Here is a 22,405-nt window from a genome sequence, read left to right as displayed (position 1 = left end):
CAATCAAATTCACTATAATACATTGTGATATAAATATTAAAGTTCTAAAATGTATTATTTGGAGAAAGTGGGGTGTTAAAAAATACTTTATTCCCTTTGAAAATTTAAATTTTAAACATTTAATTTAAACAATATATGAGATAACCTGATACAGTTAAAAATATTTTTCATTTAAGTTAAAATTAATAAATAGGATGCCCTGATTGCATAATTTTGCACCCGAGTCGAAGTCATCTGATTTTGAGAATCTGCCGATAGCAAGATAAAAAAAAAAAAAATCTTCTTTTTCCAGGAGTGTGCAGAGGATAAAATAGATCAAAGTTTTATTTCTTTTGGCAATGCTTTTGTATTTCCGGATTATTTTGTTACTTTTTAGCTCTTAAAATATAAAAAAATATATACAAGTGTACCATTGGCGTGCTATTTCAAAAACAGTAGAGGGTGTTTCCTTGGGAGGCTATCTGACACCTGGGGTATCTCAGCTCTCAAGAAAAAATGTAACGTTGAACAAATCAACTTGAAAATACAGTGAACATTCCATTATTTGCTTAAGGTTCGGTTTAAATAAAAATACAATTGCTGATTATTCTGTTGGCTACCAAGTACTCCAAAAATAGCTATACCTGAATGGCCGGTTTCTGCGGTATCTGTTATCTTGACTTTTTAAAATCTCTGTAATAGCTCACGTGGGTCACCGGTGACTTTTTTGGTATTGCTAATCGTACTGCACATGTGAAGAGATCATTCAGTGCGTTAGTACCTCCTCTGGCGGTCAGCAGGGATGAAATAGAACTGATTATCACAACAGCAACTTATCAAGTTATTTTTTTCAGACTTTTCAGGAAACAAACTGAAGCATTTGTTGAATTTTTGATATATACTATTTTAATCGTTATTGTAAGAAGTGACTTAGGCAATTATTTCAAGGTGATGTTATGTCTCTTGGCAACAACGCTATATGAAATGAGTTTTACAAAATGGGGATTAATTTTTTGTTTTTTTGTCCACAATAAATCAATTCAGCAATGACGACACATCTTTTCTAAATGGGACCACCCATACGAGAGCTCAACCTCCATATGTGTGAATGTTGAATTAACACTAAATCTTGATCCTCTTTGCTGACCCAATGTAATCTGTTTTGCCTCCAGAGAGACCGCCCCTCCATCACAACCCTCATCTCAGCTGGAGGCTTACAGACCACAGTCATTATCAGGGCCTTTGTCCTCTTCCTCAGACGCTCTATTTAGCAAGCCTGTCTCCCAGAAAGACATTTGGGATGAGCGCAAAGACAGGCACATGGACGTCCAACACTCTGGAGACTGTACGGAAGTCTTCTACCTCAATGACCCGCCCACTGTGGACACCCCGCGGACTTATGACAACCCTGCTGATGCTACTTGTTCAGTCCCAGCTATGGAGAACAGCAGTCCAGAGGCACAAATCGCCCAGAGCGCGGATATTCAAATGCCCAGTCCGTTTCTACCTCCTGCCTCTGACATGATATGTAGATGGGAAAGCAGTACTTCCACCAGTCCAGGCTCAGATTCTCAGCGTTTGGAAAACCTGAGGCGACATCAACCGGATGATAAACTGGAAAAGCTCAAAGAGCGTATTCGACGGCAAGTTAAATATCAGGAGCACACTGCAGAGAAGGAAAAAGTGTTGCGCCGTCTCGAGCAGCCCATAATGACGACACGGAGCAACAATAGCGGCACTGCAGCCAAAATACGGAAGGTAGCGGCTGCACCACCAGCACCTACTTACAAAGGTATTATAAGCCTCTCTTAGATGTATCATTTTAAAATGTGTTTTCTGGAAATGAAGATGTATGTTTTTAAATTATTTCTTAGGCTTCTCCAAACTTGAGACAAGGAGCCGTACTCGTGGGAACGCACTTAAAGAGGAGGCTCCTCACAGCCCGTCTAAGCAATTTACTGGTAATACATAACTTAAACATCAATAGGAAGGCGTGAGATACTCTGGGGCAGAGGTTTTACATGTTTGTTGTTTTGTCGTTGCAGAAAGAGCAGCACCGAAGCAGCAACGGGAAAGGCATCATCCGGTAGAGAGAGAAACGAAACCAACTCGGAAAATCCACAGAGCCGTCGCTGGCCAAAATTCAAAAACATGTAGGAATAATTACATGGCTTAGGCTTAAAGGGACAGACAACATTATATCATGTGCAACGCACGGGAAAGAATCGTGTAGAATTTTTTTCGTATGTTTAACAGTGGAGAAAAACAGAAAAGAAATATTTCCTGGAAGTGACAGCCCTTACTGCTATTTTACCCAATCAAATATGAATATTCCGTATTGCCCTTCCTTCCTCGTGACATTTTTAATACTCATTGTTACATGCACCTGTATTTGAGTGTCAGTGCTAAAGTCCGTGGAAAAAACTGATGTCGTAAAATGGCTGTGATCATAAACAGTGTCATTTTTTTTTTGTGTATAAACAGTATTTTTCCCCCCGTTATCAGAGATCTGGTAAAATCTCGACTAAATACTTTGTGAACTTGTCTTTCATTTATACTGGTTGTCTGCCCTTTTAAGCAAAAGTGGTACATATTTAACAGCCCTGATTGGTTTTATGGTCACATTATTATTACGACGACCATCTCTAAGAACTAAATTGTTAACTCATACCTGTTGTCTTACTTCCCTCCATTGCATCTGTGAGGTTTTTGTTATCTCTTCAGTCTTGGCTTCTTTGCATTCATTTATCAAGCATGGTTACATAAATAACCATGAAAATTGAAGCCAAATTAATTCGATTCTTCTGATCTTTTCAAACAGAAACTCGTTTGTCAACATGTATCTCTAATACCGGAAATGACCGCAACAATTCTGTGGGCTTTTAAATGACATCTGTCAGAGCTGTTAATGCATATAATGACCTGTAAATATCTCACTATTCTGGCAGTGATTACACCTGCTTCCTGGCGGGATGGTTTGAAGCTGGTAAACAAGGTACTTGGCACCGCTCCAAAACAACCCAGAGAGAAGAGGAACCATATTAATGACAAAGTGCAACAAACAGGTTGGTGCCAGTTTTCATCCATACGCAGTTGTAATATATATATATTTTTTTACATTATTTACACCATCGCAGTATGGACAGCTGACTCAGCCCAAGTGTAATCTTGCCATCTTTGCTGTTCTCAAATGATCTTTTTTCACCTCTTGGCAGAGTATCGTCATGCAGTGTGTCAAAAAACAGAAAAAGTGCTGCTATAATAAAGGTGATAAATGGAGGAATGCTTTAGCAGCTATTTGGAATGTGTCACTCTGATGTCATAAATACCGCCTCTCCATTATCTTACATCAATTGCTAAACAGAGAATTTCCATTCCAACACAATTTTTGCAAAGGCTGTTATTACCTGTCAAAAATTCCATCCATAAAACTGGTAGTGTATACATATGCATTTGGTAGTAAAACACAAAAGTGGAGACAACAGAGTGCGGAAACTACAGAGCTATTGCACTTATAAGTCATGTAAGTAAAATACTCCTGTATATACTGCTTCTAGGAATCAAAAGAAAAATCGATTTTGAACTGAGCGAAGAACAAGCGGGTTTCAAAAAGGAAAGGTCAACAGCTGTTGTGATGTGTGCCCTTCAAGTCGTCCTTGAAAAACTGAAATAGGACAGTAAGCAGAAATAATCTTTATAGACTGCAGCAAGGTTATAGACAGTGTTAACCATCCAGACCTGTTTGAAACTGAATTACCGTATTGGCCCGAATATAAGATGGCCCTGATTATAAGACAACCCCCTCTTTTTCAAGTTTGAAAGTTTGAAGTTTGAAAAAAAGACTTTTTGAACACCAAAATAATTTTTATACAGAAAATAATTACAGTAAATCTGAAACAAATGATTATAACAATATATTTGAGAGAAAAAGCATGTTATTTTGCCTCATTCAAATCTTAATATCTGAACATTTAAATATGTCAACGAAAGTGCAATCACATTCGTAAATGAATAGCTTCTGGTTTTTGAAATGTAAATAAACCAATCTATTGTGATAAAACAACAAAATTGCAATAACTGCATTAACCATCAAAGTGAAGTCTAACTGTAACTGTAGTCTTGAAACAAATCTGATTAAGGAAAAACATTGCAATAAAATAATGCAAACTGGTTAAACTAAAGAGTAGCTGAGATCTGTCATGACAGAACATTGCTTCAGTGATATCTGGCGCCATCTAGCGTCGTGAATGGGGAGAGTAGGTGAAATCTGTTATGACAGAACATTCGCTTCAATGATGTCTGGCGCCATCTAGCGTCGCGAATGGGTATAATGTCTAGACCGTGAATATAAGGTATATTTTCAGTGTTATTTCAATGCAAAAAACACCATCTTATATTCGGGCCAATGCGGTACATGGGGCTCCCACAACACCTGATACAATTACTCAGAAACCTTTACATAAACCAAGAGGCGGTCATCAGATGGAATAGCAGCCATACAAAACCATTCAAAATTGGGAAAGGGGTGAGACAAGGCTGCATTCTATCACTGCACCTTTTCTCTCTATACACAGAGAGATGCTGAAATGGACAGGAAAATCATTAAAATTAGAGGAAGACAAATATCGAACTTGAGCTACGTTGATGACGCTGCACTATTTTCAACAAACCATCAAGATGCAACAGACATTATTGACTCTCTAAGCAAAAAAGGACAAGACAAACACCTGTTGCTAAATGTTAAGAAAACAAAACACATGCACATTGGACAACAACAGACCCAACATCTGACGGTTAACGGAGAACAACTAGAAACGGTTGTAGACTTTAAATACTTGAGTTCAATTAAAAGCAACACAGCAGACTGCACGGAAGACATCAGTGGAAGAAATGGAATAGCGAAAAGGACAATGTGGAAATTTGGAGAGACAGAACATTAACCAATGCCCTAAAATTATAGATACTGGGGAGCCTCATTTTTACAGTAATAAGATACGGAGCAGAAGGATGGATCATCAAACAGAAAGAAGAAAAGAAAATACATGCAGCAAATGTGGTTTTACCGGAGACTACTGAGAGTCAGCTGGAAAGAAGAACAAATTTAAGCATTCTCAAAGAACTAAACATCAAGCAACAACTTCTACCGGCAATAATTGAAAAGAAAATGTCTTATTTTGGACACATAAGTAGGAACAGAAAGTGAAGCATGACGACAGACCTAATTCAAGGAAAGGTGGAGGGTTGACGTAAAAGGGGAAGATCAAGAACGGCATACATGGTCAACATAAGGAAGTGGAGTAACAGCACAATACAGGAAGATTTAGAAAGGCAGAGGACCGAAAAACATGGAGACAACCAAGGAGGCAGCACGGTCAGCAAGTGACAACGTCGACGCTGGATAGAGAGAAATAGAACCACATGACTTTGTCTTTTATGAGGTGTAGGATATCAACGGCAAATCACGCAGTGCACTCAGACAAAGCAGCTTCAATAAATAACAAATATTAAGTCGATGACTGATGATAATCCGTCATCTCCCTCACGTTTGGCTTAATTAACTATCTCTACCGGCTACCGTTGACCGGAAGGAATTAAGGTTAACTATCTGATTTGGTTGGGTGAACAATGAGTTGTGGCCTGATTTGATGTTGACGTTGCTGGCGGCAAAGACCCTGAGGAGCAGCAGAGTAGGGCATTGGCATTTAGTGAAGCTTGGCTCAGCACAGCGTGCTTCACAACTGTCTGGATTAGTCTTTCAAATCTAGACCAAGATTTTGGCATGGATTGAAGTTGGCATGGCAACCTCCCCAATCCTCCCCTGAAATGGTTGCCACCACTTACGATGGCCACTTCCTGGAAATTCTGGCTTTTTAAAGTATTAACTTACTGGCTGCCATTGGCAGCAATTGACGTCCAGTCTATTTAGACTGAGAGTCAAATTGGATTGGATGCCTATCGCCATCAATGGCATTGAAACATGATCACTAAATGCCAGCTTTTCCAGTTGAAATGGATTTCAAGCTAGGCTAGGTTCAGACCACAGGCCTTAATGCACAAATCTTTTTATTTTTTTCGTGTTTTTCTCCGAGTCGGTGAGGCATTAACTTGACGTGAACAGGACAAGTCGCATGAAAGATGAGCATTTAAAATCCGATCTAGGTCACTTTCGTATGTGGTTAAAATCAGATCTGGGCCACATTTTTCCTCAGTGCTAGTTCATGCACATGGTGGATGCAGTTTTTACCATGGTACGCCGTAGCATCAGCTATGGAGAGTGCACTGTTTGCTGACTGACTGAAATAAAACAACCAAACAAAACCATCCACAAGGGCAGGTCATTGCCAGTAGCCAATGCGTACGTCTGGATTCTGAAGGTGTACTCGGTATTGGCCTGATTTTGATTTTGCTAAAACGCCAGTACAATCAGTTCTTCAGATTTAAAACATCATTTACTCAAAATATTTTAAATGTAACATTTTGTGGGCGGAATGCAGGTTAGTTTCATTAGATTACATCCATGCATAGACTTCACTATCAGTTGACGGGACAGCTCCTACAGACATTGCGCAACAGCTCTCTGTGGGGGGGGGGTTGGGGGGGGCAGAGCGTCCTGGCAGCTTTCACTGCGATAAACTGAAAAACGCTGCGTTCTAACGCCGGATTTAGGTGGAAACAGAACAAAAGTTTTGGTGCATACAAGAAGGCAGGAGTGTCTCGAGTGATTTAGTCAAGGATTCAAGATAATTATATAAAATAGCACCATGCATTCATTTTAAATTGTGGGAAAAAAATGATTGGAAATTTCAGCGTAACTTTAGGTCTAAATATTTACGTAAAATGAATTATAACTGCCCTGTTTGTTGCTTTTAACCAAGAATCTAGACTGCTAGACATACATTTTTATAGAAATTCCGGGATTTGCGCATTTATTTACAAGAATTTTCTACTTAAAAAGCTCTTTGTTTTGTGATGGCCGCCATGTTGGATTTTGTATCCATACACAATTACTTAACTTTACATTCAAATAATCAGATAAATTTTGGCCAACTGCCTGTTTTTTTGTTTGTTTGTTTTTTTGGCAAAAAAACTGTTAATTTAGACATTTCTGTGTCCACACAAAAAATAGGCTTTTGTGTGTTTTATGTAACATTTTAATCTAAAAACGACGAAGGCCAGATAGCCGGCAAGACTTGTTGAGGCAATAGTGACATTGGAGTTCGACCTTAATAAGTTGTGACTGTATGTAGAAAAATGCAAAATTTGCTTTTATTAAGTAAAATTAAGACGATTCTGCATGCTTTCCTCAAGTATTAAGTTTCTGATGTGAAAATTTTGTGATTTATTAGGTGTTGAAAACATGTCAAAATTGCACTAAATAAAAAATTAAGTCGCAATTTCGGGCAAATACTGATATGATAAATATTGCTATTGATCCTGAAAATATAGGTGATTATCTCTGCATCAGGATTTTATTACAGAACGACTCAAATTTTTTTTTTTTTTTTTTTTTTTTTTTTTAATGCCGTGTTCATTGAGACTTATACAGTGGGGAGAACAAGTATTTGATACACAGTCAATGGGAAAACCCATTGGCAGTGTATCAAATACTTGTTATCCCCACTGTATATGTCTAAGGGAGGTACCTGTTTTGGTTTTAGGTCGCTAGCCTAAAACCAAAACAGTTTTGAAAATATTTGGCTGCTACTATGGGCTGCATGATGTTCTGAACCATACTTCTTATTCTCATTTAGAAATGAACATTAAATGACAATCGATTAGAAATGCTATTTTACTTCAAATTTTCCAAATCCTCAGGATTTGAGCTTTTTAAACATAACTATTATTTGCTTTCTGTTGTTCTCTATAAAAGCAGAAAGTTTTTTTTGTTTTTTTCAGAAGAATACATTTAGAAACCTCTACTCTTCCTGTGAGAACCACTCAACCTCTGTGCCTATTTTCTGACATGTGGGCCAAACGAGTTACATCATTTGAAATATTGTTTTTTTGCATCAAAGGATGGAAGTTGAAAAATGTTTTTATCCCATAATATTTGTATATTCATACATTTATGTATGTGTTTTACAGCTTACCATCGACGTTCTAATGTTGACAAAACCTTTGAAGCAAACAATCACCCTAGAAGCACTGACAGGACTTTCAGTGGATTTAAGGGTCGATCTCAAATCCACTCCACATCCACTCTTAGCTCGCCGCCTGCTGTCCATGACAACTGCCCATTGCCTTTAGGGAAAGACTTGACAGCAGAGATCCGGGCCATATTTGAAGGCCCGCAGTTTGAGTGCAAAGCAGGTGAGGAGGAGCACAGATCTCGACCTAGATCCGGGAGGGGTAAGGACGGTCAGAGGGGGAATGCGAGGTCATTATCTCAAACAAGAAGTCCCCACTCCTTCTCTGGAACTACAGCGCAAACATACGGCCCCTCCAGAGGCTGTCGTGGTGCAAACCCCTCCCTAAATCGACAGGAGTCCACAAATGTGCCTGAAACCTATGAGAAAAAGCGTCATTATGATTCGGATAAAATCCGACAGTACATGATTAAGCAGAAAGAAGAGCGGAAAAAACGACTGGCAGAAGAGAAGAAGTCCTTAAAAGAGGAGTCGCAAAAAAAGAACCAGAGGCTTCAGGAGCTCTACAGAAGGCAAAAGGAAATGGCTAAAACTGTAGTCACTCCCATGGAAGCAACTGCAACCCATTGGCAGACACGATATAGAGATGATACTTACAACCTTCTTACAATGGACGAGAGCCAATTTGGAGTACAGATGCATTCTGCTACATCACGTCAAATGGTATTTGTAATACTTATTCATTGGTTTTAGTTCTTAAAGGTCCATGCCATGTTTTAGGCATATTTTAAATCAAAATGAGTATGTGTCCTAAGTTCAAATCGTCAGGGCTGCCACAACTTATCGACTAATGGATTAGCAAATTAATCAGCAACAAATTTGTTTATAAATCGTTCACATATTGTTGACATAAAAAAAATTTTTGAGCCTCTTAATAGCAAATATATTTTTTCTTTTTAAAGCAAAAAGGACAGGAAAAGTAGGTGTTCTTTTTTGCTTTTTTAAAAAGGGAAATCTTTTTAGTAATTTTCATTCATTCATTTTTATATTTTTCAATTAAAAGAAAATAATATCTTTAGTTTTAACTTAATATAGTTTAATTAGATTTTTTAAAAGTAGAAAATAAAACTGTAAATACTCACTCCTGTAGCCCCCGATCATAATTTTCTTTTAGCAGAAACAAGAAGTCTTATTTACTTTCACAGGCCTCATAAAATGTTGTGGCGGACCAGATCTGGCCGCCGGGCCTTGAGTTTGACACTCGTGATAAGCACTAAATTAGTTCATTTAAATTTCTAGGCTGAGATACGGCATACTACTATTTAGGCAAAAACTGATTTCAATATTCAAATCAGGGAATATAGCAATCAAGTCAGAGAATTCCTTATTCACATATCAAATACTGTATTAGAACAAATCCTGCCAAATCATTTGGCTAATATTTAGGACCAAAATTTGAAAGTAAACATCCTGGGGATTTCCAACTCAAATTATCTAATAAATGGTAAAATCCCATCAAAGATTATAAAATGTAGAGTGGCATGGGACCTTTGAACAAATTCATTGTCAGATAGGTTGGAGAAAATTTGGTAAAATAGTGGCATGATGGATAACTGGTTAGTATATCTTCTTCACAGTTATGAGTTAAAGATTCAAACCTGGACTTGTGTCTTTCTGTGAGGAACTTGCATGTATTCCTTGTGTATGTTCAAACCTGGACTTGTGTCTTTCTGTGAGAAACTTGCATGTACTCCCTTTGTATGCATTTTTTTCTTCCACAAACTGGGTTCACCACAAAACTTGCCAGCTAGGTTCACAGAACACCTAAAATTGTGCATAGGTGTGAATGTTATGTGTTTGTATCCTGAGAATGACTGAAATCCTCGTGTGGATAAGCTTCATGGATAATGAATGAAGGGTTGCCTAACTCCTGTTTTCTTTCCACACCAGAGATCAATGTACCAACCCTCAGGGGAGTCTGATAAAGAGAATAAGAAACTTGAACTACCACAGAGTCCCTCAAGCAGTGACAGGTCTTTGACTACTGATCAGCTCCCTCCTCAATTAACAAGGTAGATTTAAAATGATTATCATATTAAAACATTTACTTTAAAACTGCATTTCCGTGATGTCTGCAGGAGACATAATTTACAGTTATAATGACTTGATTATCACCTTAACTCATTAGTTGATATTGAAGGTGCTAGACGTCCAATGCATTTTGACTGGGGGGGTTGGCAGCAATCATTCATTGCCAGCCAGCACTAAAATCATTAGCATTCACTGACAGTGCTTCCACTTAAATAAGGCATCTCTCGTTTTTAATTGAAAGCAATTTAAGGCACAGAAAAAACAAAGAAAAACAATAAATTCATTTTTCTGATTAGGGCTGTCCCAAATGACTAATTTTCTCCTGATTAGTCAGCCCACTATTTTTACGATTAGTCGACTAAAAATTTTTTATTATTTTTTTTTAACTAATTTAGCAATGACATTTTTATTGACGCTTACTAATTCACAAAAAAAAACATTTTGGAACACTTAAATTCTTTACTAAAGTATAAATAATAAAAAACAATAATAATAAATCACAAACAATAAGGTCAAATGCTGCTGGAATAACTAGTGCAAAAAAAAGAATGTACCATAAACGGAAACACTGTGACTTCACCTTTTCAATAGGAGTCAAAACAATTTTTACTTTTTTTTTTGTTTTGTTTTGTTTATTTATTTTTTTGTGGTATGTATTTATTGTTCTAAACGTTAAAATAAAGGTTTAAAGGAAGGTCAGTATGTCTGCATGCTCAGATGTCAAGCTTGCCCATTTTTGGTAACAATGTTCCACCACTGCAGTGGGCTGAAGGATTTCTTTTTATGAGACTGTTGTAAGTCCAGCTGTATCTCCTCTCTCAACATTAGCTCCTCTTGTTCTTGGCCATCATCATTGTCATTGTCAAAACAAACTTAATGATGCAGGGTGATACGACGCACATACAGGCAACTTTAATTGGGGGGGAGGGGGGTCATTTGTTAGTTGTATGGACTTACGATCTGCCCGCCTGTTGTGGAGGGCGGCTGCAGTTGTTATGCTGCTAACATAACAATATGTGTATGAGGAAAGCTTTGTACATGCCCATCAATGATCAAACGTAAGTAGTCCTTTATTTAAAGGAAGTTTGTAGTGTTTACTTTGTAATCGCTGTATTCGCGGCTATTTTTAACACAAAGTTGCAATTTCTGATCGGTTGGAAAATTCTACAGAGCACCGGGAACATGAAGAGGGCAGTAAGCCGAGTATGGTGCTCTCCCGGCGGGGTGATGTGCGACAAGCCACCGGTCGTCGGCCGAGGGGTGAAGGAGCATGTCAGCCACAAAATGCAAGCCTCCTACATATTAAAATGATCCCAGTGTTTGACCTAATACAAAACACGATGTTTACTCACTTCTCGTTAAGTCCCATGGTCCCACAGTAGTAGGGCTTGTTTTGACCAATATCCACCGGTGAATGGGAACCTTTTGAAACCCCAAAAAGGCGCACATGCCTCTCCCTCGTACGGCAAGATTTTTCTGCAGCTATTTGGTTGGCATGATGCGAAAAATAAACGAATTAATCCGCAAAATCAGCTGAATCCTAAGTCCTTCTCATACAACAGTACGGCTGTATAGTGAAGAGGACTCCTTCTCCCGTACACGTCACAGCGCCCTCTTCCTCAATGCAAGACCGAAGCCGGAAGTCTGTCATTTTCGTAGCGCGGGATCGGGATTAAAAAAATTGAATAAATATATCGATCGCTTCTTCACACATCCAAGTGGTCCATTTCATTCAGGAGCATAAAATACCGCGTGTATTATGAAATAAACATGCTTTTTCGTGTCACAGGCACTTTAAAACGGGGATTAAATTTTATGGCTGCATTTTTAATGGGGAACTTTTAAATGAGCGCATTAAAAAATTGGACGCATTTTTTTAATAGAGACAAGTGCATTTTGACTCCTTAGCCAATCGTAGTGCGACACGCACGCCCTGAACAGGTTGTGTACATTTGCTAGCCATATTTTAGCCAATCAAATGCGAGCATCTCAAATTGCTCCCCATTCCTCGTGACATCAATAATATCCATCGCCCCATGCACCTGTGTTAGACTATCAGTGTTTATGTGTGTAGGTATGCAGTAGCCTGTCACAAAATGGCAATGCGCATAAGCGGTGATTTTTTTGTGTGTGTGTTTAAACAGTATTTTCTTCATTATCAGAGGTCTATGAAATTTAGGTCTTTCACATGAAATTCATTCATACTAGATATTCTCTGTAGCCTTTAAACTCTGCTATTTCTGTTGTAGGGGTGATTTGGATGTAGAAGTTGCTTCAAGTCTTATTCCAGGCCTCAGCCCAAATGTTCACTCCTATCCTGCCTCCTGCACCAGTGCACTTGGATGTACAAGTTATGACCCTTGCTCTTCGAGACCAGAGGACCTAGCGGCAGCTGGTGACGTCAAGCCCACACACGCAGAAACCCCCACCTGGACTCAGTCAAGGAGATCCCGCATCGACGCCCTGAAGGCCACAGCCATCTCGCTCTCCAACCGCATAGAGAATGAAGGCCGGCAGATTGCCCGAGTTGGAATAAACTTTGGAGAGGTGACGTCTTTAGACACGGATATTTTGGCCTGTAGACGGTCTCGGGTTGAGCTCGACGAAAGAGGACGCGGCGCAGTTGATGATGCTGACTTGACATCGAAGATTCAGAAGTTAATAACAAGCACAAGTCTTAGTCCGTGCAATAGTGCCTCACTTCCGGGAGCTGGAAATTTGCACGCCTTCATAGGACAACAGCAACAAATTACTGCTGATCGAAACGAACACTTTCCTAGCAGCTGTGGACTAGAAAGGAAACTAGTTAACTGTGTACAGAGAACAGATGACGTGCCTGCTCGAACAGCTGAGGACAATAGAGAGAATAGGACAGATCAACATGATTCAAGTGGAGGGTCTATCAGTGAAGGTACTATCCTGAGTGAGGGGAGCTTCAGTCAAGAAGAAATGAGCCTTCCTCACCCACCCAGAAATCATATTCCAAGGTTGACGCATAACACTGGTGATTTTTCTGGTCAAAGAATAGAATTGCAACGCCTCACTGACTTCCAGAAGGAAGCTGCGAAGTGCTTGGCCCTCACGTCACCATTAGCTCCTCATAATAGAAATAAATTGCCCTGGGAGGAGTTGAACCAAGGAGACCCATTCAGTGTCATCAACATTTACTTAAAGAACCTCAATGTTAAAGGTTAGTTTTGTGATATATAATGCCCATTTATGGTGACGTAAAAAGTGAAGTTCTTCTTGATATCTATCCATTCACAACCATTACCTTGTTTTTCCTTCCACAGTGAATGACAAGAATTCTCCATCTCCTCTCTCTTTCCAATCTGGGGAATCCTCCAAAGACGCTACAGTCTATGAGGATGACTTTGTGTCATTTCATAGCAGCGGAGTTAGCCAGCAGTCAAAGAAGAGTTCCAGTCCGCATAGGTGATAGAATAACTTCAATAAAATGCTTTTAATATTGACCACTAGGTAGCGTTCATGTCACAGTTTAAAAGCTGCTGCATTTCTCGTCGGAGTACGTTTTGCTTTTGGTTTTGTTTCAAATAAATGATAATTAAATGTTATTTGTGACCTGTTGATTGCTAAGCAACTCAAGGGGCAGCAGAGGCATCATTCATTATTTGATAATCCCATTGTATCAGAGGTTTGTCCCATAAACTATGAAAACAGTATTAAAGTGAAAACGACTTTTATCATGTTGATTCCAAGCGGAATCTTTTTTTTTTTTTTTTTAATAAATTAAACAAAAAATTCATTTAAATTGTAATAAAAGACATTCCTTTTAAAAAGTGGCATGAACATGGGGGCAGACATTTAATCAATGTTGTTTGTATTTTAGCCAATCATATACGAGTATCCCAGATTGCCCGCCTTTCCTAGTGATGTTACAAATACCTATCATTTGCACCTGTGCTCAAGCCAATCAGTGTGTGTGCCACAAAATGGCTGCACATGTGTTATTTTGTGGTTTTACTCCATTATCAGAAGTCAAAACAATTTAATCTACAAATTAAAAACTTAGAGCAACCATATTTCATATGAATGTCATTTATAGCAGGTGTTGTCTGTCCCTTTAAAGATAGTTTCATGAATTCCCTCTTGATTATGAACCCCAACCCCTGAAAAAGTGTTGAATTTTTGTAAATATGCTTGTCTTCACAATGCAAACTTCAGCAGAATAGTTCCCAATTGATTAATAACAAGATATGCTTTGATATTTTTCTATTGCAGTAAAGTAGGTGTGGAGAATAAGTCTCCACCATCCCGAGGAAGAGTGACTACTCCTTTAGCCTTGCCTGATTCGGGTTTGGCTCAGGCGGCAGCCTCACTTAAGAATGATTCTCGAAAAAATGGTGAAGTTGAGATCTAGACCCACAGGCAGACTTTTTAATGTTGAAAGCACTGTGATATTCATGAAATGTCTCCCTCCCCTGTCTGTTCAGGTAAACTCCAGTATTCACCTAGTGCCCTGCAGCAGTACATAGCAGCAGAGCTCAAGTACAAGGAGTCCATAGATGAATCATTGAGACAGGTTGGGGATTTGGAGAGGCTGATAGGTCTGCCTGTCATGGCTCCGGAGGCGAGTACTTAATTTCCCTTAACCCTTTGCAGAGCAAGTGACTATTTTTGGTGATTTAACAAAAATTAAAAAAGCCTCAGAAAGACCTTATGTACACATACAGTATGTGGACATCACATTTTGGATCATGTAGGCCAGGGGTTCCCAACCTATTCCACTAAGGCACACTGTGGGTGCAGGATTTCATTCTTACCAAACAAGATGACAACACTTTTTCCCCAATCTGGTGTTTTACAAGTGCAATCAGTTGATTGCAGTCAGGTGTGGCTTGTTTTAGCAGAAGCCTCATTGGTTCAACTGTCTCTGCTGGATCGGCTGGAACAAAAACCAGGACCCACAGTGTGCCTTGAGGACTGGGTTGAAAACCCCTGATGTAGGCCACAATATTAACATTTAATATCTTACATGTGTGGCTTACATGGCCCTAAATGTGATTTCCACTTAGGTGAATGCCAGATTTCAAATATGATAATCTATTTATATGCGTGTGTGTGTGTGTGTGTGTGTGTGTGTGTGTGTGTGTGTGTATGGTATTAAATTTTTTGTTATTAATAATCATTTTTGCATTTTTTCAATGGATAAATTAGGGCTGTCAAAATTATCGCGTTAATGGGCGGTAATTCATTTTTTTAATTAATCACGTTAAAATATTTGACGCAATTAATACACATGCTCCGCTCAAACAGATTAAAATGACAGTACAGGGAAATGTCCACTTGTGTTTTTTGGTGTTTTTTCGCCCTCTGCTGGCGCTTGGGTGCGACTGATTTTATGAGCATTGTGTAATTATTGACATCAACAATGGCGAGCTACTAGTTTATTTTTTGATGGAAAATTTTACAAATTTTATTAAAACGAAAACATCAAGAGGGGCCTTAATATAAAATTTCTAAAACTTGTAATAACTATCTTTTAGGAATTGCAAGTCTTTCTATCCATGGATCGCTTTAACAGAATGTGAATGATGTTAATGCCATCTTGTTGATTTTTTGTTATAATAAACAAATACAGTACTTATGTACCATATGTTGAATGTATATATCCGTCTTGTCTTATCTGTCCATTCCAACAATAATTTACAGAAAAATATGGCATATTTTATAGATGGTTTGAATTGCGATTAATTACGATTAATTATTTTTTAAGCTGTAATTAGCTTGATTAAAAATTTTAATCGTTTGACAGCCCTAGAATAAATAAAATTGGACTTTTTAAACTATTCAATAATGTCTTGAAACTCTTCCCTAAACTTTGAAGGCAAAGCAGCCAAAATCTCCACCATCAAGAGGCCAAAGGAATTCTCCCACTCCCTTTTTGAATTCTTCTCAAGTTCCTGATTTTCTCTCTGAACCTCTAAGAAATGGCTTCAATATTGGGGCTAGTAACGGCAGCAGCGTCACAGGTAAATATTTACTGATGTTGCAAACATTTACAAAATGGAATACATTTTTCAGTGCCATTGACATTGATAGACATTGAAAGTCTATCACCATCAATGGAAGCTTTGATTTATTTCCCGAGTCCTCGCACATGAAAATGTTTACTCTCCCCTGTTTCTTCTCTCAGGTAATCTCCAGTATTCTCCTGCCGCCCTACATCAGCAAATGACAGCACAGCTCCAATACCATGAGTCCATAGATGAGTCCTTGAGACAGTTATGGGATGTGGAGAGGTTGTTGGGTGTGTCCATGGCCCAGAAGGAAAGTGCCTCATTGGCGCAAATACTTGAGGTGAAGCAAGGCTTTGATCATTTTTTGCCTAATAATTAAAAATTAATGGCTGTTCTATTTTCTTTATACTTTTAACATTTCTCATTGTATGTTCCAGGCCAAGCAGCAGAAACATGAAAATGATCTTTACGAGCAGAAGATCCAGGCTGAAAGAAAAGCTCTGGAGGCCCAGCTGCAGCGAGAAGAAGACAGGCAGAGAACAGCCAAGGTACAAATTTTTTATTTTACTTTCAGTGTAAATTCCCTATTTGCATAGATCACAAGTGTCAAATCAAGGCCTGAAGCCAGTTCTGGCGAACCACATCCTTTTGTAAACACAAGTAAATCATGTGCATTGATTTCATGTTTTCCACAAATCATGTAACATTTAAATAACATTTCTTTTGTCCTGAGTTTTTCTCTTTTGTAAAAATTTTTTTTTAAAAACAACTTTTTTTAAAATTAAGAATAGAGTATATTTACTGTTTTGACTTTTTTTTTTTGTTGTTTAAAAAAGGTAAATACAAATTTTAAAGTTCCAAAAATATAAAAAAAGAAAAAAAGATTTGAAGAGAGAATATTCACCTTTTTATAAGGGGTGCACAATATCCATTTTTTGAAACCGATACCGATATCGATAACTTTCTGCTCCTCAAGGCCGATACCGATACGATAACCGATAATATATATATAATTTTTCAATGTATATTCACCTGAGTTTTTGAACACCTGTAGGTCAAAATACTAGTGGTTGATTCAGCTTTGATTTGCCTTTGACCGAACCAGAATTTTCATGATGACATGAACGTTGTTATAATGAACAAAACAAAGGCGGTAACAAAACTTTGCATACTGGAAAAACAGGACACCGTGCCAAAAATATTATTAATAGGGGCGATAATATAATGTTATCGGATTTATGGGATGACGTCATAATTCCTATTATCGGTCCGATAATTATCGTGCACCTCTACTTTTTATCAAAAAAGGGAAAGTTGACGGTACAAAGAAAGCAAGAAAATAAAAATAAATTAAAATAAAAAATATTTTGTTTTTAAAATTTGTTTTTATTAAAAATATAAAATACTAAATAACTTTTTAAAGATTTAATGTTTCCCCTTCTTTAAATTGAAAATTAAACAAATTTGACTGTTTTTCCCTTCATTATTTTTAGTTTAAAATAAATAAAATAAAAATAAGACAATACTTGTTCTTAAGAATCTGGAAAAATAGCATTTAGACAAATCTATAGGTCCACAATGTCTAAACAGTAAAATAATTGTCGATTGAACTCGATTCATTTAATAAACCAGCCCTAATTGACAGATGTAATGGACCTCCAACAAAAACCATAACTATGATTTTGCCCTCGACAAAGATGAGTTTGATACCCCTGCAATACATGAAGATGATTGATGTGTAAACTTTTTTTTTTTTTTTTTTTTTTTTTAAATTTTTTTTTTTAGGCGCACGAAGAATTGCTGGAAAAACTAGTTTTAACTCAAAAAGAGACGGCGGAAGCAGCTCGTCACATCAAAGAGGTTAGCAATCTCTTGACATGCTTAACCAATTGTTAGGTTGAACAGGAAATTCTTAATTCCCATTGTTAACGTACAATATGTCAACACTATCACTATTTTTGTCTTGCAGCTGACTGATTTGGCACGCACTCAGATTGAAGGCGCTCTAACTGTGTCTGCTGCTGCGCCTGAGTCTTTGGTTCTCAGCAAGCATCAGCGAGAAATGCAAAACAAGTCAGATTCTGATAGGTAAAAAGTATTAAAATTTGTTACAGTGTAATATTACACAGGTAAACACCTAAATTCAACTTTTTTCTGCTGCTAGCTTGCAGAGAGAGGAATCAAGTCGAACACTCAGTCACACTGACTCCAACCTCATGTAAAAACTATACGTATTTACACTTTTTTTTTTTTTTTATTGAGCAGATTGAAGAAACCAACCTCTAACGTTTCACCACCTGTTTCTTCAGTGTTGCTGTTGCAAGCTGTCCCAGTAACCTCTCCCACATATCGAGGGACCATCAGAAGGAGGTGAATAAGGAAGAAAAAGATGACAAGCGGGCTGAGCGAGAAGCAGGAAACAATTCAATAGAGGAAGAATGTCCAACTGCGGAAAATGACTCCCTCTGCAGTGAAAGCATCCCCTCTGTGCCTGATGACAAGGGTACAACACCTCCAGTGAAATTTATTGATTTTCTCCAGCTCTGTCTCTGACAGTGTTTACATTTTTTGTGTTTATGTCATTTCTCAGAGTATTCCTTTAAGTTTGATTCATCCAGGACAGAGGATGAGGTGGAAGAACGCTCCTTCAGCTCTCTGCTGCCATCTAAAGTGCACCGTAGGAGTTCTTTGGAGAAGAGTGCAAGCCACCTCGAAGATTCAGAGGATGAAGTGGCAGATAGCAGCACAACTGTAGTCTCAGGGGGAAGTCATGTTACAAAGGTGTGAGGGCTGTTCTGATACACAGGTTATTCCATAATTGGAGATATTTAGGCTTCAAAATTCTTGGGGTAAAAACCCTTCACTTTTCTGATTTTCTGCCACATATTCATCAATAATAGGTGATAAACCACCAAAGGCTTGATTAGCTCATTTGAAAGAAATGATGGTCATTTTTGAAAATACATTTTCGCCGATTAAAATGTATGTTATCGAAGTGTATCAATTAAATAATGTATAATGCCCCACATCGATTAAGGTAATTTTCAGACTATAAGGTGCACCTGACTATAAGCCGCCACCCACCATATTTGACACGAAAACGACATTTCTTCGTAGATTCGTTCATTATGGGATATTCACACCAAAAGAGATTAACCGGTAACACTTTATTTGACAGCGGCATAAGACCAAATGAACCACCATGACACTTTGAACCAATTGGCTGCAATGCTTCATTGCTTCAAGAAGCTTCATTTGGCCATCACTGCTCCTTTGGGGGAGACCACCTGCTGTCAACACTGTTGTTATCCAACATGCCTTCTACAATGCATTGCAGTGCACCAGATATAAATTACAATCAAAATGCATGTTCTGTGCTAATTATTTCTTCAGTTAATGTTCCAGTTGTTTCATTAATTGCTAGGTATGTTATTTGGTAACACCTTATTTGACACTGGCACCATAAAACTCATAACACAATCATAATTATGACATGTCACTGTCATGAGCATTAATGAATGCTTATAACAGATGTCATTTAGTGTTATCTGGCAAATTATTGCAGTTTTGAATGGATGGAAAAGATCTGAGCTGGACATAAATGGAGTAAGTGATATAATTTGCCGGATGACACTTCATGACATCTGTCATAAGCATTCAGTAGTGGCCATGATAGTGTCATGTCATAATTATGACGGCCTTATGACAGTCTTATGACGCCATTTTCAAATAAATCATTACCTATGAACCCAAATAAATCAACAAATAAGCCGCACTGGACTAAAAGCCACAGGACTCCAAATGCGGGGGAAAAAGTAGCAGCTTGTAGTGCGAAAATTACGTTATGTATAAATTGTTTTCCAAATGGCTCATACTACCAGTAGGACGAACTTAGGTAAATGAGAAAAAAAAAATTATTTTAACATTGTCTTATTGATAGAGGTGTGTGAAATTTCCGATTCTTAGATTATTCGCGATTCGGCCGTGGAAGATTCGAGAACGATTCACAAACATCCAAATTCCGATTATTGAAATATGTCAAGTAAAGCGGAAGTAAAACACACTCAGCGCGCCGCGCGGTCTTCGGGACGCAATGAGGAACGGAGCGAGAGTAGCTAAACATCATGCTTGTCATTACCCGGCCCCTCGGGTTATGCCAATGCTGAACTCACGGCTCTAGCTCAACTCATGCCGCGAGATAAAAAAACAACAGCATACCTGACTGTTGCCAACAGCTGCTACAAAGTACGTCCACATACTGGCATGGTAGATATCATATTTATATAGGACTAGATGCAATATATAGAAAGCTAGATGCGGGCGTTAGTAAACAGCCGTCATCTTAAAGCAGTAGACTTCCCTGCAAGGCTGTTGTGGCGAACCTAATTAACTTTTTATCTAAAATACTCCTAAATCGGTAAAATATTGACTTGAATCTATCTTTAAAATAGTTTTAAAACTTTCACATGTCGTAAGTAGACAAAAGGGAAATTGTAGAATAACGAGAGCAATTTTAACAACTTTCACGGTTGATTCACAACATTAAATTAATTGAATGTAGTTTAAAGCTGCTGATACAGAATGGGGATTTGAGTATATTATTTATTGTTTTTAACTGTTAACATGATACTGAAATAGTCGATTATTTAAGCCTGCGAGGCTTTAAAAAATTTTTTTTTTTTTTTTTTTTAGGTTTTGTAAGTAATGTACAAAACATTAAAAGCAGCTAATGGCGGTTTGTCATCAATAATCGATTTATACGGTAATCGAAACGTAGCCTCTGAATCGTAATCGAATCGTTAGGTGCCCAAAGATTCCCACCTCTACTTATTGAGATCGTATGCATAAGAGTTTCATGAGTTCGAGTTGAACATTCAATCAAGGCAACAATAGTATAAAAAAAATATAAAAATATTGAAGTGAGGATGTACCTGTTCTTTTGGAAAACTGTTCATGTGAAGTCTAGCGCATTATGTGATTCAGAGCTTCCTTCTACCACGATCCAAAAGTTCAAGTCACAGGGTTGCGTGAATGTTGTGGGACATAATAATTATTTGGAATATAATGTTAATTAAAACCAATGTTCCCACAGTCACAAGACACAACAATGAAACAAATAATTAAAAAAAAAAAAGCTGAACAGTTTCAGAGGTGGGACAAGAGAAGTATGATAACTTACTAATTAAAATTCCACACATTTATTTAATTTTGGAAAAAAATAATATTTGGACTCAGGTCAAGTAAATTGACTCAGAAACTACATGTTATAGTATTTTGTATGTGAATTATTTAAAAATTGAAACGCGGGATGTATAATGTCCTCCAACTCTGGAACAAACCATACACTTTGGTGTTACCATGTCTACCATGAATCACATCCTCAAATTGTGTGGCTTTTTCTCCTGCAGCATCATAATCCAAATATGGCCTTTTCTGGTGGGAAGGACAGCTTCTCCAGGTTCACCATGGACATGGTGCGTCAGCACATGAAAGATGAGGACCTGCGACTGCAGCATCAAAATGCTTTGCTGCATCTACGCGAGAAAGCTGTCAAGGAAAAGATCAGAACTGAGCTGGCGTGGCTAGAGCACCAGAAAAAGCAGCTGAGAAACAAGGGAGAGGATGACAAACTGCCGCCGATCAGGAAGAAGCAGAAGGGCCTTTTGTTGAGACTTCATGAGGAGCAGGTACTGGACCTTATCTGGTGACCCATAGTTTGGTGCTTTGATTGTTTTTGTATACATTTTCCATGACCTTAGGCTGAGATCAAGCGTCTTCAAGAAGCGAATAAAGTAGCAAGAAAAGAAAAACAGCTTTTGTTGAAGCAGCAAGTGGAGATTGAGCGAATGAGAACCTCAACACAGAGACTGAAAGAGCGTCTCAAGTCTGCTGGGGGTGAAGCTCCGCCTGTAAGTAGTACAACAATTTTTATTTACAGAAGAATAGCCAGCTTGAAACGGCTTCTAGTCGAGAAAACGTTTTGAATTTTAAATATGTCTCTCACCTGGTCCCAAGGAGTCACCAATGTCAGAAACGCCTGTGTCAGAAGTCGCTTACATGAGGCCTACAGATGGTAGCCGCAGCCCTTCGCCAACCCCTTCCATCTCTGCAAGTGAAACCAGCAGCATCATGCAGAAGCTCAAGAAAATGCGTTCACGCATGGATGAAAAGTAAGTGCTGTTCTTCATTGTTATTTATTGTTAAATATATATTTTTAATTAGTTTTTGACAATCAGCACCATGTTGGCACTGGTATGCAATTGTCAG

General features: G+C 38.1%; 1 protein-coding gene across 3 annotated transcripts in view; it reads left to right on the top strand.

Moving 5' to 3' along the window:
• Positions 1–22,405, top strand: part of cep350 (centrosomal protein 350) — a 45,889-nt gene that overhangs the window by 7,414 nt on the left and 16,070 nt on the right. For all 3 annotated transcript variants that reach the window (XM_057841361.1, XM_057841364.1, XM_057841365.1), the window contains exons 6-26: positions 1,152–1,771; positions 1,854–1,940; positions 2,025–2,132; positions 2,928–3,044; positions 8,065–8,789; positions 10,017–10,138; positions 12,407–13,347; positions 13,451–13,592; positions 14,400–14,521; positions 14,612–14,748; positions 16,006–16,150; positions 16,315–16,478; positions 16,576–16,686; positions 17,924–17,998; positions 18,108–18,226; positions 18,303–18,356; positions 18,448–18,641; positions 18,729–18,919; positions 21,547–21,825; positions 21,898–22,047; positions 22,154–22,308. In XM_057841361.1, the coding sequence (XP_057697344.1) occupies positions 1,152–1,771; positions 1,854–1,940; positions 2,025–2,132; positions 2,928–3,044; positions 8,065–8,789; positions 10,017–10,138; positions 12,407–13,347; positions 13,451–13,592; positions 14,400–14,521; positions 14,612–14,748; positions 16,006–16,150; positions 16,315–16,478; positions 16,576–16,686; positions 17,924–17,998; positions 18,108–18,226; positions 18,303–18,356; positions 18,448–18,641; positions 18,729–18,919; positions 21,547–21,825; positions 21,898–22,047; positions 22,154–22,308 (4,758 nt within the window). The remainder of the gene's footprint in view (positions 1–1,151; positions 1,772–1,853; positions 1,941–2,024; positions 2,133–2,927; positions 3,045–8,064; positions 8,790–10,016; positions 10,139–12,406; positions 13,348–13,450; positions 13,593–14,399; positions 14,522–14,611; positions 14,749–16,005; positions 16,151–16,314; positions 16,479–16,575; positions 16,687–17,923; positions 17,999–18,107; positions 18,227–18,302; positions 18,357–18,447; positions 18,642–18,728; positions 18,920–21,546; positions 21,826–21,897; positions 22,048–22,153; positions 22,309–22,405) is intronic.

Source organism: Corythoichthys intestinalis, chromosome 7 (assembly GCF_030265065.1).
Source record: "Corythoichthys intestinalis isolate RoL2023-P3 chromosome 7, ASM3026506v1, whole genome shotgun sequence".
Taxonomy (NCBI): Eukaryota; Metazoa; Chordata; class Actinopteri; order Syngnathiformes; family Syngnathidae; genus Corythoichthys; species Corythoichthys intestinalis.
Note: the sequence above shows the minus strand (reverse complement) of the source record. Positions and strands in the feature narration are given on the sequence as shown.